The sequence below is a fragment of the Peromyscus leucopus genome, chromosome 6 (assembly GCF_004664715.2).
Source record: "Peromyscus leucopus breed LL Stock chromosome 6, UCI_PerLeu_2.1, whole genome shotgun sequence".
NCBI classification, from domain to species: Eukaryota; Metazoa; Chordata; class Mammalia; order Rodentia; family Cricetidae; genus Peromyscus; species Peromyscus leucopus.
In genome coordinates, this window is record NC_051068.1 from 130,801,143 (window position 1) to 130,817,364 (window position 16,222).

At 39.3% G+C, this 16,222-nt stretch overlaps 1 protein-coding gene across 1 annotated transcript; it reads right to left on the bottom strand.

Annotated features, from left to right (window-relative positions):
- Nucleotides 1–13,346: 13,346 nt before the first annotated feature.
- Nucleotides 13,347–15,386, bottom strand: LOC114707604 (RE1-silencing transcription factor-like; the record flags this gene model as incomplete). Its single annotated transcript, XM_028890365.2, is given in 2 exon segments — nt 13,347–15,160; nt 15,162–15,386. Coding segments are annotated over 2 exon segments (1,749 nt in total), but the record flags the coding sequence as incomplete, so codon positions are not given.
- Nucleotides 15,387–16,222: the final 836 nt, after the last annotated feature.

Consider the following 16,222-nt stretch of genomic DNA (forward strand, 5'->3'; position numbering starts at 1 on the left):
TCCAGCGATCAGGAATACAGGGAACATACCTAAACATAATAAAGGCAATTTACAGCAGGCCAACAGCCAACATCAAATTAAATGGAGAGAAACTCAAAGCAATTCCACTAAAATCAGGAACGAGGCAAGGCAGTCCACTCTCCCCATACTTATTCAACATAGTACTTGAAGTTCTTGCCAGAGCAATAAGACAACATAAGGAGATTAAGGGGATACAAATTGGAAAGGAAGAAGTCGAGCTTTCCCTATTTGCCTATTTGCAGATGACATGATAGTATACTTGAGTGACCCCAAAGATTCCACCAAGGAACTAATACAGCTTATAAACACCTTCAGCAACATAGCAGGATACAAGATCAACTCAAAAAAATCAGTAGCCCTCCTATATACAATTGACAAAAAATCTGAGAAAGAAATCAGAGATACATCACCCTTTACAATAGCCATAAATGACATAAAATACCTTGGGTAATACTAACCAAGCAAGTGAAGGACCTATATGACAAGATCATTAAGTCCCTGAAAAAAGAAATTGAAGAAAATGTCAGAAAATGGAAAGATCTCCTATGCTCATGAATAGGCAGTACCAACATAGTAAAAATGTCATTTTTACCAAAAGCAATCTACAGATTCAATGCAATCCCCATCAAAATACCAACACAACTCTTCACAGACCTGGTAAGAATAATACTCAACTTCATATGGAAAAACAAAAAACCCAGGATAGCCAAAAGAATCCTGTACAATAAAACAACCTCTAGAGGCATCAAGGTCCCTGACTTCAAGCTCTACTATAGAGCTACAGTAATAAAAACAGCTTTGTATTGGCATAAAAACCGACATGTGGACCAATGGAATTGAATTGAAGACCCTGATATTAATCCGGACACCTATGAACATATAATTTTTGACAAAGAAGCCAAAAGTGTACAATGGAAAAAAGAAAGCATCTTCAACAAATGGTGGTAGCATAACTTGATATCAACATATAGAAGGCTGCAAATAGATCCATATCTGTCACTGTGCACAAAACTTAAGTCCAAGTGGATCAAGGACCTCAACATAAATCCAGCTACTCTGAACCTGATAGAAGAGGAAGTAGGAAGTAGTCTTGAATGCATTGGCATAGATCACTTCCTAAATATAACACCAGTAGCACAGACACTGAGAGAAACAATCAATCAATGGGATGTCTTGAAACTGAGAAACTTTTGTAGAGCAAAGGATATGGTCAACAAGGCAAAGTGACTGCCTACAGAATAGGAAAAGATCTTCACCAACCCCAAATCTGACAGAGGACTGTTACCCAGAATATATAAGGAACTCAAGACATTAGACATCAAAATGACCAACAGTCCAATTAAGAGATGGCCTATAGAACTAAACAGAGAATTCTCAACAGAGGAAACTCAAATGGCTAAAAGACATTTAAGGAATTGTTCAACATCCCTAATCATCAGGGAAATGCAAATCAAAACAACTCTGAGATAACACCTTACACCTGTCAGAATGGCTAAGATCAAAAACACTGAAGACACTTTATGCTGGAGAGGATGTGGAGCTAGGGGAACTCTCCTCCACTGCTGGTGGGAATGCAAGCTTGTAAAACCACTTTGGAAATCAATATGGCACTTTCTTAGAAAATTAGGAATCAATCGCCCCCAAGATCCAGCTATACCACTCTTGGGCATTTACCCAAGAAATGCTCAATCATACCACAAGAGCACTTGCTCAGCTATGTTCATAGCAGCATTGTTTGTAATAGCCAAAACATGGAAACAACCTAGATGCCCTTCAACTGAAGAATGGATAAATAAAATGTGGTACATATACACAATGAATTTCTACTCAGCAGAGAAAAACAATGACATCATGAGGTTTGCAGGCAAATGAATGAATCTAGAAAAAATCATCCTGAATGAGGTAACCCAGACTCAGAAAGACAAACATGGCATGTACTCATTCGTAGGAGGACACTAAATATGGAAGAAGGATGACTGGACTGCTACTCACATCACCAGGATGGCTACCAGGAATACAGTACCCCAAGAAAGACATGGGGATCGCCCAATGACAGAGAAATGGATGAGATCTACATGAACAGCCTGGACAAGAGTTGGGGTAATGAAGGACGAGAGTTGAGGGAAAGAGAGCCTTTGGCAGCGGGAGATCCCAGCTGGATCATGAAAGGAGAGGGAGAACAAGGAATAGGAGATCATGGTAAATGAACACCACACAAGATTAGGAAGAAGCAAAGTGCTAGAGAGGCCCACAGAAATCCACAAAGATACCCCCACAATAGACTGCTGGCAATGCTCAAGAGACAGCACAAACTGACTTACTTTGGTGATGGATGGCCAAATACCCATTGTCGTGCTAGAAACCCCATCCAAAGCCTGAGGAATCTGGATGCAGAGATCCACGGCTAGGCCCTAGGTGGAGCTCCGGGAGTCTAATTAGCGAGAAAGAGGAGGATTTATATGAGCAAGAATTGTTGAAACCAAGGTTGGATAAAGCACAGAGACAATTAGCCAAACGAATGGAAACACATGAACTATGAACCAATGGCTGTGGAGCCCCCAACTGGATCATGCCCTCTGAATGGGTGAGACAGTTGATTGGTTTGATCTGTTTTGGAGGCATCTAGGCAGTGGTACTGGGTCCTGTGCTCATTGCATGAGTTGGCTGTTTGAAACCTGGGGCTTATGCACGGACACTTGCCTCAGTCTGAGAAGAAGGGACTGGACCTGCCTGGACTGAATCTACCAGGTTGAACTCAGTCTTGGGGGGAGCCTTTGCCCTGGAGGAGGTTGGAATGGGTAGTGGGCTTGGGGGAAGGGGAGGAGGGCAGGAGGGGGGAGAGCAAGGGAATCTGTGGCCGATATGTAGAACTGAATGGTATTGTAAAATAAAATAAAAGGAAAAAAAAAAGAAAATATGTTTAGACTTTGCTAAATTACCCTGGAGAACAAAATCAGTTTCCCTGTCTGACACCTATTCTCAACCATTCTTTCCTGAAAAGAACCACATATTAGAATGTACCTCTTATCCAAGTCATTTATCATTTTCCCAAAGATACAAATATACTGTCTTATTGATGCTTCTGATAGTTTTCAACTTGTTTTCGTGTTCACTTTGTATTTGAGGTTCAAACCGAGCTACTCAAAATCTAGGGCCAGAACTCTTGATCTAAGTATATAATTTGGAAATGTTACTAAATTTCTCTACTGTTGTTTTCCTCAGTTATAAAGTGGATATGGGATATGATTAAATGAGATAATTATAGTACAAAATGGCTCAGGAAAATGGATACAATTCCATGTTCTAATCAAGTACATTTGGAGGGACAGGTTGAATATTTCATTAAGTCTTAAAAGTTAAATATTACAGAAAATCATTTGTTTAACCTTTTGTTCTCTGAAATGATCATTGGGTAAACATATCACCATTTAAATGATGAATTACATGACTCCTTAATTTAATCAGAACTTGTTAAAGAAAAGACTAATTTTTCTAGTTCTTTTGATGGTATTCAGGAAAGGTGATGTCATCTTTAATGTTACAAGCAGCTTTCTGGGTGCTAGGCAGTCAGACATTGGAGGTTAAAGGGGAGATTCAATGGGTAATTAATGTCATTTATGTTGTTCAGAATACAAATTCTAACATGCCCACATATGCACACACCTGCATACATGCATGTACACACACACACACACACACACACACACACACACACACACACAAGATTGCCCTACCCCCTATTCAAGAGAACGACCAAAATAGAAATGTAACACTATTGACATAAACATTATGGCCTAATGATCCAGCCAACTCAAGCTATGAGAGGATTTTTTTGTCCCATCCATGGAATCTTAAGCACAGTTTAGACTTATAGTCATGGCTCAGATGTATTGGTTGCAAGCTAGAAAGTTCAGCAAGAGCACAGCTGGGCTGAAAATTACAATCAGAATTAGTCAAAAGTGACAGAGAAAAAAATTTGTCTTCACACCACCAAATCTATTCAGCCAGCAGGTAAATTGCAGACTAGGAAGTCTTCTGAAAACATGTTTCTCTTTCAGAGTCTAATTCTTTTTTCCCCAGTGGTGTGTGGAATATTTGTTTACACTGTGTGAAGATATGTCACTGTGATTGGTTTAATTAAGAACTGAATGGCCAATAGCTAGGCAGGAGAGAATAGGCAGGAATTCTGGGCAAAGAGAGGAACTTGGGATGAATCTATATAGGAGCTTCCAGCAAGATGCAGAGTAAGTCAGACATAAAGAATGGAAGAGAGATAAAAAGCCACGTGGCAAAATATAGATTAATAGAAACAAGTTAATTTGAGTTATAAGAGCTATTTGGGAAAAAAAAACCTAAGCTAAAGACCAAGCTTTCATAAATAATATAAGTCTCTGTGTCATTATTCGCAGGGTGGCAGTCCTAAGGGTTCTGTTATTCCATCATGCAAGGAGTTATGGAATTACTGCCTTTTGAATGAATTGGCTGTCTCTTGTTGTAAACTTCTTGTGCAATAACAGCTATGATTCTCTCCATTTACCATGTGTTTCCATGTTATGTGTACATGTACTCTCATGATTGTATCTCAATCTTATGGGCACACATAATTGTGGATAGTCTAGAATATGGCTTCTTATTTAACTATACAATTTTTATGAATATAAACATACCAAAATATTCTTCATACCAGATCTACTGTTCCATGTAGACTGTAAACACTTAGAGGTCTTACTCTCCATCCTTAGCCACTGACAAGAAAAATATTGGCCAGAAAAAGTGTCTTTGCAGAACTTTCACAAAGTGAAATTACAGGTGCCTGACCTTGTTAAATCAAAACTCTTCAGAAGAATTATAGTGAACCAGAAGTGATAGTACAGATGCCTGGCCTTGGTATATCTTAGTCCTTCAAGAGATCAATAGTACCTATGTTGCCCTAAGCTTCCTCCACTAGCACCTCCCTACTCTGATTCAAATAACAATTAATACTTTGTATTTATTTCTGCACCAATTTTTAATGTAAGATTTTAGGCTCAGTAGACTAATTATATATAGGTCCTGAGATTCAAGTGACTAACAAAAAAGTTGTTAAATGACTAACCATATCTGGATGTTATTAATCACATAAAATAATACACATATACTTTGTCTTTTCCTTAAATATTTCATTGGTTTAATTTTTTTCTTGTAACCTTTGCAGCTATCCCTTTAAGAGATAGCCAGAACATTTTACAACCTACAGCTGTTGTCAATCACCAATTAAGCTGACTAAGTCTTTTCCAAATGTGACTCTTATCAGAATACTTGTCCCTGAGAGTTTACTTTGTGGTTTTTACTAACAAGTTGTTAATGAATGGAGATATATGCTTGGGGGAACAAAGAAGGAGAGAAGAAGGAAAAGACTTAGATGGATATGAGATATGAGAGAACAGTAAGAAAAGAATTGATGGAGAAGAACAAAGATGAGGATGGATATAGAAAGAACAAGGTAGAATTATGAGAAATAGCAGAAAGGACTGAGAGCAGGAGGGACTGAGAGGTGCTAATTATGAGGACAGAGAAGAGACTGTGTAGATAGAATTGACTTAGAAGAATAAAGTGAATGGACTAAAGAACTCAGTGTGCTTAGATTCATTGAATATCACTAAGATTATAATCCCCAGCTGGTTGTTAGACTCTTCCATGGACCCTGGGAGCAAACAATATAGGCTGGACCTATTATTGTTGCATTAGAAGGTGATCTTTGATTGGTATGTAAAATAAATAAAAAATTTTCTTAATAATAAAAAAATAAAAAGAAACACCTGCTTCACAGATGAGTCTATCAGATATGGTAGGCATGTAGACTGAAGATGGATGCCCCAACATTGCAGAGAAACCTCAGGTGATTGTCCAGGCAGCCAACTGTTTCTGTCATTCCTCACATTTTTTGGAAGTTGTTTATTTGCACTTCATGCTTAACTCAGTAATATTATTTCCTTTTAGGGTCTCTGAGAGAGTTAAAGATTGGGTAGTTATAGTTTTCCTTGTTAACAAATTCAGAAAAGAAACTCACTAAAGAGGTGTAAAGTGTATAAATTTGAAAGACATCAAAAGATAGTTTTTGCTTGGTAATATAAGTTAGGATAGAAAGTGAATTAGGCACATTTTGGACTCACTAAAATAGGATAGATAGATAGATAGATAATGGAATATTTTCATTGAATTTGTCAAATGCAAATGGACTAGACATTGTTGTTGCATTTATTGCCTATATATCATATATAGTTATTTTAGTTATTGTATATAGTTTTTCTTATATTAGTTATAACTTTTTTTATTTTAGACAAAAAGGGGGAAATGTGGTGATAATTTATTTGTATTCTAACAAATAAAGCTTACCTGGGTATTGGTGAAATTATTAAGGCCACTCCACATAGTTAAAAGGAAGATTTATTTAGTGGGTAACTTACAAAAAGGGAAAGGTAGGTCGCAGGGTCTGGGGAAGGTGTATCTCAGTCCAGTGGTGTTCTCTGGAGCTCTGCTCAGTCCACCTCCACTGTTCAGGGTCCTGGTACAGAGCGAGCGCTTGCCCATCCAGCTCTCGGGTCTCCCGGTGCCTCCCCTGGCCCCACCTCATATGCGTGACGGTTGGCAGAGTCTCAATGGGGGTTGGAACTTCCAGATCCAAGATGGAATGGCTACCCACTACATCTCCCCTTTTTTGTCTAAATAAGGTTCTAAACTAATACAAGATTATATACAAAGGAATGGTTATAAAATATTGTCCAGGAATAATGAGGGATAATGACCTAGATAAGATGGAACTACAACCAATGCAAACAATATCAAGGAAGAAACACATACTAAAATCCAGAGAAGTATAGAGTATAAGTAAATGGTATGTTATAAAGATCATTCCAAAAGGTGTCCTATGCTAAAGAACCTGAATCTAATTACAGATGTAACCCACCGTCTTATTAAATAAGAAACACAGAACCAATGTAAAAGAGAAAGCCAAGAAGTCAGAGCTCAGAGCTAAAATCTTACCCTTCCTCCTGTGGTGGTCTTAGTTTCCCGAAAGAGAGCTATTTCCCTGTATGTCAGTTGTTTCATAGCCATTCTGCCTTCTCATTGGTTGTAAACCCAAACATGTGACTGCCTCGTCACTGTCTGTATGTACAGCCCCCCAGGTCTTAAAGGCATATGTCTCCAATGCTGACTGTATCCCTGAACACACAGAGATCTATGGGATTAAAGGCGTGTGCCACCACCGCCATACTCTGTCTATGGCTCTAATAGCTCTGACCCCCGGGAAACTATATTTATTAACATACAATCAAAGTCACATTTCAGTACAATTAGAATACCACCACATCTAATACTTAATACGTTCTATCTAGGATATTATATATACTAAGTTGTAACTATAACTGCTATTCTTCAATCCCATCAAAGACTGAGAAGGAACATAACGGTACCTGAGAAATGGTCGACGGATGCAAGCAACTTTCAGGGATCTTGCAAGAGTAGACCAAGACAGCTGGCAGCCTGGACAGTCACCTAATGTTTCTCAGCATTGTTGGTGCATTCAAATTGGCTATAGGCCTAGAGTATCTGACAGACCATTTTTAGAAGCAAGAATTCTGAAAGACCATCTTACTCTGTCTTAGCAGAGTACAGTGGTCGCTTTCCTTGTGTCCTGCTTGTCCAGAAAGGACAGCATTGCATTTGTACTGTCAGCCATCAAGGCAAGGGAAGTTCTTTGCCCAGTAGGCCATTTTGTGCCAAAAAGTCAAACTTCCAAATGGAAATGTCTTAGAAGCCCAACATTCTCTTGGGGTCAAATTGGTGCATCCAAGAGCAATTGTGTCTCATGTCAACAAAACTCTAAGTTATTTAAATGCCATATTCTCTAGGTCTATGAAGTGTTTGAAGATTACCTGTCCATCTGACCTATGTAGCTGTAAATCTGGATAACCTAACTAATGTAACTATAGAGATGACAGGCATAGGTGACTATAAATCTTTAAGTCTTATCTACCTAAATAACCTAAGGACTAAGGCTTCACGTAAACAAGGTAAACAGTCTATAAGCAAATGTATGGTGAAGAATGATGACTTTAAAATTGTGACAAAACACAAGATATTTATAACAGAGGTAGGAATATATAGTGCAATATGCAATATGACAATAATCTTAAATATGTATCAATATACCAAATATCCTAAACAGAAGTAGAACATACATAAAGTATGAGAGCTATAAATTTACATTTGTGCCGGGCAGTGGTGGCCAACGCCTTTAATTCCAGCACTCGGGAGGCAGAGCCAGGCGAATCTCTCTGAGTTCGAGGCCAGCCTGGGCTACCAAGTGAGTTCCAGGAAAAGCGCAAAGCTATGCAGAGAAACCCTTTCTTGAAAAAAAAATTTACATTTGTATCAATATAAAAATATTTCAAATAAGAGTAGAAATGTATGTACATTATAACAAATATAGTTCTGTATTTGTATCAATATACAAATTATCTTAAATAGAAGTATAAAAATAGTTTACATTTGTATCAACATATAAGAATCCATAACAGTACAAATTACAGGGCAAATTATATAAGGTTGCTATTTTACTAAATTTGTTTACTGGTATATACAATGATTTACCATCATATCTTATATGTATCCATTCCATTTCTTCTCCCCACGCCCTTTTTTTGGAATACTGAGCCTAATATTTTCTTCCACCCCCAACCCTATAACCATCATCCATAACCCTGAGAATTATGAAACATTAGGGAGAAGGGACGTCATTTTCTTAGAATTGCTTCCTGCCATTTAGGGGGTGATGTTATCTCTGTTGGGTACTGTGAGAAAGCTCAGATAGTTAAATCTCAGTTAGACTAACTGTAGGTTCTGCAGCAAGTTTTAGAGTAAGGGGTAAGACTGTCTGAAATTCTGGCAAAAAGTGTGAGTTATGACAGAAACAGCCAGGTGCCTGAACAGTCACCTGAGATTTCTCTGCAATGTTGGGGCATTCATCTTTGGCCTACAGGTTTAGCATACCTGAAAGACTTATTTGTAAAGCAGGATTTTCTAAAGAGCATTCCTACCTTGTCTTAAGTATTGGCAGTCCTTTGTTTTGTGTCCTGCTTGTTCATTTTGGATAGCACACTGCCAGAAATTGATGTGAGGTCACATTCTTGCCCAGTAGCTATTTTTGGCCATAGTGAAAGTAACTCCATATGGAGTTTCTTCATTGCCAATCATTTTCTCTCAAGTAGATTGATGCTGCTAGGAGTAGACATGTCCCATAGTCATAAAAAATAAAGAAAACAATATTTGTTATTAAAACATGTTAAATGCCATATTCTGCAGACCTCTGAAGTGTTTGAAGATGACCTATCTGCTAAAATATATCTCTGCTTGACTTTGAAAATATACCTAATAGGACAAGTTCGATTGTGATGACTAATTGCTAACTTTATTTTTTTTTTTTTTTTTGCTTTTTAGAACTTTATTTCAATGTAACTATATGTATAAGAAATACTCTCATATTGGTTAATAGAATACAATTATGTTTAACTTATCCTACACAATCTTGACCAGAAACTTGGTACATGGTTTAAATTTTCAAAAAAAGAAAAACAAAAACTGCAATCTGGTTTATTTCTATCTATTACAAATGTATAAAAGATCCTCCATCAATGCTGCTGATAGCAGCAGAACCTTGAGAAATATACCTTTGGTTTGCCTCAGAAAAGGAACACATATTGCACTGTAAAGTTTATAAAATTGGCACAAAACATTGTGGTAATGTTACAATACCAGTTTTAAGAGTTCAGTAACTAATGGAGAGCCGATGGGATACATGCAGAACTGTGAAAGCGATCTCACTTAGCCAGCTGTACGCATAGACTGTAAATCTACATTCAGATCATTTCTGAACTAAAACTATCAGCTCAGTTTATCTGTTGAGATCAACCAAGAAACCCTAGAATATACCTTGATTTTTGCAAAAAACAAAATAGGAGGAGGGGTTTCTTCAGCATTTCAGTCCACGAGTAACAGTATCCTAACAGGCAAAGTGTTCTCTCACTGTCAACATAGAATGAACTGCTGCTGGAGGTCAACTTGGGCTTTAATTTGCATTAGCACTTACATGCATAGTAGTCCAAGTTGTTGACCTCATGACTTTAAAAAGTAACTCTAAAAAAGTAAAATGGCCCTTCTTGGAAGACTAAAGAAAGACATCCAGCCACAGTTGTAAAAAGTCTCATCAAAACAATGTACCCTTTTATGAATTACGCCTCAATTAAAAAAAAAAAAAGTAGCCCCAAATAAGAAGCAGCTCTGAAAAAGAAAATATAACTTAAGATATTTGAAAAAAACAAGGTGAATACAGGTTCAAAAATAATTAAGATACATTTTCCTAAGGCTACCTAGAATTAGGCTTTAAAGAATTCTACCATTTCAAGTTTATCACTAGTTACTAGATACCAATTTACAAACAAGATGTTCATTTTTTTGTTCCTTTATCAAGAGAAAAATCTATCTTCAGACTATGAGGGTAGTGATGGGGAGGGACTAGAAAACAAGATTCAAACAATCCCATGCAAATATCACATTTTTCAAATGGAAGAACTCCAAACTGCAGTAGAAGTTCCAATCACTAAGACACTTTCCATTGAAATGATTTAAGTACAAATACATGGCACCAAGGTTTAGGCCTAATATAGGCCTGACAACCAAGTCCTTGTTTTCTGGAAGAAAGGCCTCAAAAGTCCCACTCAATTCCACATAACAATGCTTCAAAGATCAATTAGGTTTTCATTTCCTTAATATTTTTGTTTTTGACTTCTAATCTTAAATACTAGATTAAAACTTAGCTCAATTCCCAGAAGGCATTGCTTCCCTTTGCTCTATGAAAGAGTCCACCAAGACCTCTTCCTCAAAACCATCTAGCCCCCAGCCTCCAGCCTGTGCTTGTGATGCATCTTTCTCAACATCCTGAAAAGGTAATGTAGGTAAAATATGCTCATAAACATTAAAACTAGTTGTTAGAAAGACGTAACTAGCTTTATAATTTAAGTTTTAAAGCATAAATACTTGCAGCTTGATCTGCACTGACAATGATTGTCGGAGCCTAGAATTCAACATTTACAAATTCTCATTCACACACACACAAAACACACTATTATCACACAACTTGTGTCTTGAGAGAATCTTCTGCTTTTTAAATCTTTGGCCTCCCAGTCAATCCCAAGTTCAACCAACTTTAACTAAAACTTCACTCAGAATTTCACCAAGCTTTTCACCCACACATTAATGCTTGTCATATCTTTCATCAACTGTCAAAATCTGAAGCCTGCTCAGAGATCGCCAGGTAAAAGAAAATAAATGAAATACACAGAGGTTATTTGTTGCGGTAACGCCCGCATTACCGATACCCGTTTACCATGTCTGAGCGAAGGGCTGCGGATTAATCCCAGTAATCAGCATACCTTACCGATGTCTTAGCCGTTCCTGGCGAACTTACTACTGACGTCATTGTTCCTGAAGAACTTACCGACGTCACCGCTCCGTGTGTTGAGTTCTGAATCCTCTTCGACCCCTCACCTGGTGTCTGAAGTTTCCTTCCCGGGTTTCGGCACCATTTGCAGCGCGCTCCTCAGCCAGCGAGGAAGAATGACCACCACACGAGGATTCTTCTCAGATCACACTTTATTGGAGTGCCTCTTGGTTAAGGGAGAGCGGGAGGTGAGGGGCCCCGAGGACTAAATTGCAGCTGCTTATATAGGGAATCAGGCAAACGTGCCGTACTGTGATTGGGTCCTGCCAGAATGCTAGCACAGGGAGCCACGGGATAGGCTGAGGACATAAGGCCAATTACCATACTCGCGCATGCGCAGACCTTAGGACACGTAGTCCTAGGAGCATAGCCAAATATGGAGTTGTTTACAGCTAGGCTACCAGGAAGCCAGCGCCATTTTTGAATAGCGGCTCCCTACAGTTATTTCAAAACAGAACATGACCATCAAAAAAAAAAAAAAAATGTCACGATTCCCAATTGGGATCATCCTTTGTTTACTACCAGTAAGAAAAATCCCACGTTGGACTATTTCACACTCCGGCACTGGCCAAAGGAAATGAGAGCTGGTTCTGGAGCATGCAGTTTCTCACACAGGTGTCCCCAGAGGAACACCAGGGACAAAGTCACGTGAGGCCTTTCCCATACAGAGGCTGTCTCACAGGGGCAGCGAGGACACCCACTAGTTTGTGGAGATCCCTGAGAAAGTATGATTCTTAAAATCTGGACTGTACATAATTCACATCAGCCCTGTTCAGGTACTCACTGGAAGAAAGATGCAGCTGTTTGCCAGAACTCAGCACTCCACTCTAGATCAGCCATGTGGCCATGATGGCTTTCTCACAAGTGATATTCTCTAGTTTAAAGGATAATTATGTTGGGCTACAGATTTGCTATTTCCAAGGATGACTTGGAGTTCATCACTCATCACTTGATTTGAGTAACCATCCCAACATCAACCATCTATTGAAAAAAAGAAACTCTTCAAAGAATGACTTCTCACTCTGTAAGAAATAAGCTAGAAACAGCATAGTAAAAAAAACTCTAATGGCTGATACTGAGATTAAATTGTGTTCAATATGGGATCTAGTGGCTTACTGCAAAAACCAGACCCGGAGAGCTGTAGAATTACATATATGCTCACCATCAAAATAACTTACATGAAACTGCTTCTGGCATAGATCAAGAGGTTAAGATTAAAAAAATAAAAACAATGGATCGAACCTGCATGTTACATTGCTCATAAATGTGCACACACTATTGTTCTGCAAAAAAGACAACTTCAGCAAAGAAAAATGGCCCTTTTGCAAACAAGCCTAAAAGTAACTCCCAAAAAGAAAAAAAAATAACATGCATATATGTATAAAGTGTTACTATTAAATACAGTGCTATCTCTAGGGGGGGGAATTAACTGCATAAGTTAAAAAAGAAAAACAAAAAACCATGTGCAACATCTTAAGCCAGTAAAGCACCAAAATAAAAAAAAATTTAAAAACCCACCAAAAATCACTTTTCATAATGATTAACATAGAAGCACAAAATATTGACCATAAGTCAGGAAGCAATTACCTGGACAGATACAATGTCCACTGTTGAAAGAATTTTTCTTCAATTTAAATGTCTTTTCTCATCTCTAAAGAAACCTTAAAGTGCTAACTTTACTTATATAAAGCAGGCAAATTCTTCAAGTAATTTGCTACGCCAATTTTTATCAGCCTAAACAAGGAACTAAAAATAGCAAGTGAAGTGAAAAGGGTAGAACACCCGACGGGTTCCACACAGGTAGACACCCCGGAGAACGTCACCTACCATCCTGCCTTTCTTCACTGCACTGCACAAGCTAACAGATTAAGTATCTGTTTTCTTACATTAACTCCCTAGGATTTGCTAAGGTTTTTGCAAGTCACTAGGTAACGCGTACAGTCCTAAGGAAATAATGTCAATTAAAAATCAGCACTGGACACTAACTAAAGCAAGCTTGTGTGTATCTACTGCCTTAAACTAAAAGTGAGGCATTGCTTACAAACTGTGACGAGCCGCCCTCCACCGGCCGGCTCACTACTCCTGCCCCTCGGCTGCTTTTTCAAGGAAGTATACATTAACCAGATGGCGATTGAGGTGCTTGCTGTAATCCTTTTCCTTTCTGAAAGACCGATCACAGAAAATACAAACAAACTCTCCCTCGGTTATTTTAACTGCCAATCCCTCCTTCCCACTTTTTGAACTTGCTTCTTGTGGCACTGGCCAAGCCCCATGCAGCCCAGAATCATCACTTCCCTCAGACATATTAACACTCAGGTGACTTCCATCATGGCTGTGGATGCCTTCGTCATCATCAATGTCCGGTGACTCGTTTTCAGCCAAAGTCATAGGAGGCGAGGCCGTTACGGTTGGTGATGGGACAGGAGGCAATGGTGATGCTGGTTCGGGTGCTGAGGCTTTCACAGGGACACTGTCTGGGTTCTGCTCAGTGTCCACTCCCATTTCACAAAGCCCAGCTGAACCAGTCTGATACTTAGCATGTAACGTTTCACCACCTGACCCATTTGAGTTTTGTTCTGAGGATAAGACACTGGTAGATTCCTTGGGAGCAGCAAGCATAGCTAGACTCTTGCCAGCTTCCTCTGTTCCCACTTTCTTGAGAGGGACCATTTTATTTCCTTCCCCATCAGAGCCAATTTCTTGGTCCTTGGGTGTCTCGTCTCTTCTTGAGTTTCCCTTTGGAAGATCCTGTGCGTGCCTGCTTCCCTTCAGAAGCTGGCTATCTCTAACAGGCACTAAGCCAACTTCAATAAGGACTAGCTCCTGCCACACCACATCACCCCGCATGCCCGACTTCTCCTTGGTACTCTCTTTTTGGGGAGAAGACCTTTTGGTGACTGGTTTCACTTGAAGAGGTGGCTCCATGACAGCAGGAGGCTCCTTCTGAACAGATCCCATGTGAGGAGGCCCTGTCTGAGCAACCTCCACCTGAGCATGGTTCAAAGGACAAAGCAACCTCTTCTGACAATGTCCCTGCTGAGACTCCATGGGAGGAGGCGGCTTCATCTGATCAGGCTCCATGGGAGGAGGTGGCTCCCTCTGAGCAGGCTCCATGGGAGGAGGAGGCTCCATCTGATCAGGCTCCATGGGAGGAGGCTGTTCCATCTGAGTAAGCTCCATGGGAAGAGGCTGCTCCATCTTTGGAGGCTCCGTGGGAGGAGGCGGCTCCCTCTGAGGAAGCTCCAGGGGAGAAGGCAGCTCCATCTGAGCAGGCCCAGTCTGAGCAATATCCATTGGAGAAGGAAGCCCGGGCTGAGTAGAGCCTGTAGGGGTGACCACCACTTGAGTGAGCGCAGGACCGGAAGAGACCTCCTCCTGAGCCAGCTCCATGGAAGGAGGCTCTGCCAGAGCTGTCTCCTTCTGCTTCTCCTGAGCAGGTCTGCTGCCTTTCTTACTTGATTTACCTTTTTGAGGTTTCTTCTTTGCACTTTTTTTAATGGAAGTATTTTGCTTTTTATTGTCCCCCTTAGTCTCCTCCATCTTGCTGTCATCCTTTGGCACCTCGGTACTATTTTTGGATTTGCTTTCCATCTTTTTTTTTCTTTTTTGTCACTGGTTCCTCGTTCACAGGATCATCTGACAGATGGGTTTCAGCATCCACCTTTCCTTTGTTCTTATTGGCTTTACTGACATTTTCTTTATTATTTCCTGTATGTACATCTATGTGTTTCATCTCTGCTGCCTTAGTCTCCGTCGCAGATTTCCGAATTCTGGTAGTTACCTGGACCACTGAGGCATTGCCACAAGACTTCTTCTCTTTTAAAACATCCTTTTTCTCTAGCTATTAGGATAGCTACACCAGCTTGTTTCTTAGGTCCATTTGCTTGGAAAGCCTTTTCCCAGCCCTTTACTCAGAGGTAATGTGTCTTTGAAGTTAAGGTGTGTTTCTTGTATGCAGCAGATGGATGGGTTCTGTTTTCTTATCCATTCTCTTAGTCTGTGTCTTTTTATAGGTGAGTTGAGACTATTGATATTGATGGATATTAATGACCAGTGATTGTTAATTCCTGTTATTTTTTGTGGTTGTGTTGTGTTGTCCTTCTGTGGTGTATGTTGGTGTGGGATTATCTATTGCTTGATTTTTCATGGATGTGTTTAGCTTCTTTGGGTTGAATTTTCCCTTCTAGTGCTTTCTGTAGAGCTGGGTTTGTGGACAGGTATTGATTAAATCTGGTTTTATACTGGAATATTTTGTTTACTCCGCCTATGGTGATTGAGAGTTTTGCTGGGTATAATAGTCTGGGTTGGCATCCGTGGTCTCTTAGTGTCTGCATGAGATTTGTCCATGATCTTCTAGCTTTCATAGTCTCTATTGAGTAGTCTGGTGTTATTCTGATGGGTTTGCCTTTATATGTTACTTGGTCTTTTTCCTTTGTGGCTCTTAATATTTTTTTCTTTGTTCTGTGTGTTTAGTGTTTTGATTATTATGTGGCAAGGGGACTTTTTTTTTTTTTTTTTGATCCAGCCTATTCGGTGTTCTGTAAGCTTCTTGTATCTTCATAGGTATTTCTTTCTTTAGGTTAGGAAAGTTTTCTTCTATGATTTTGTTTAATATATTTTCTGTGCCTTTGAGTTGGTATTCTTCTCCTTCTTCTATCCCTA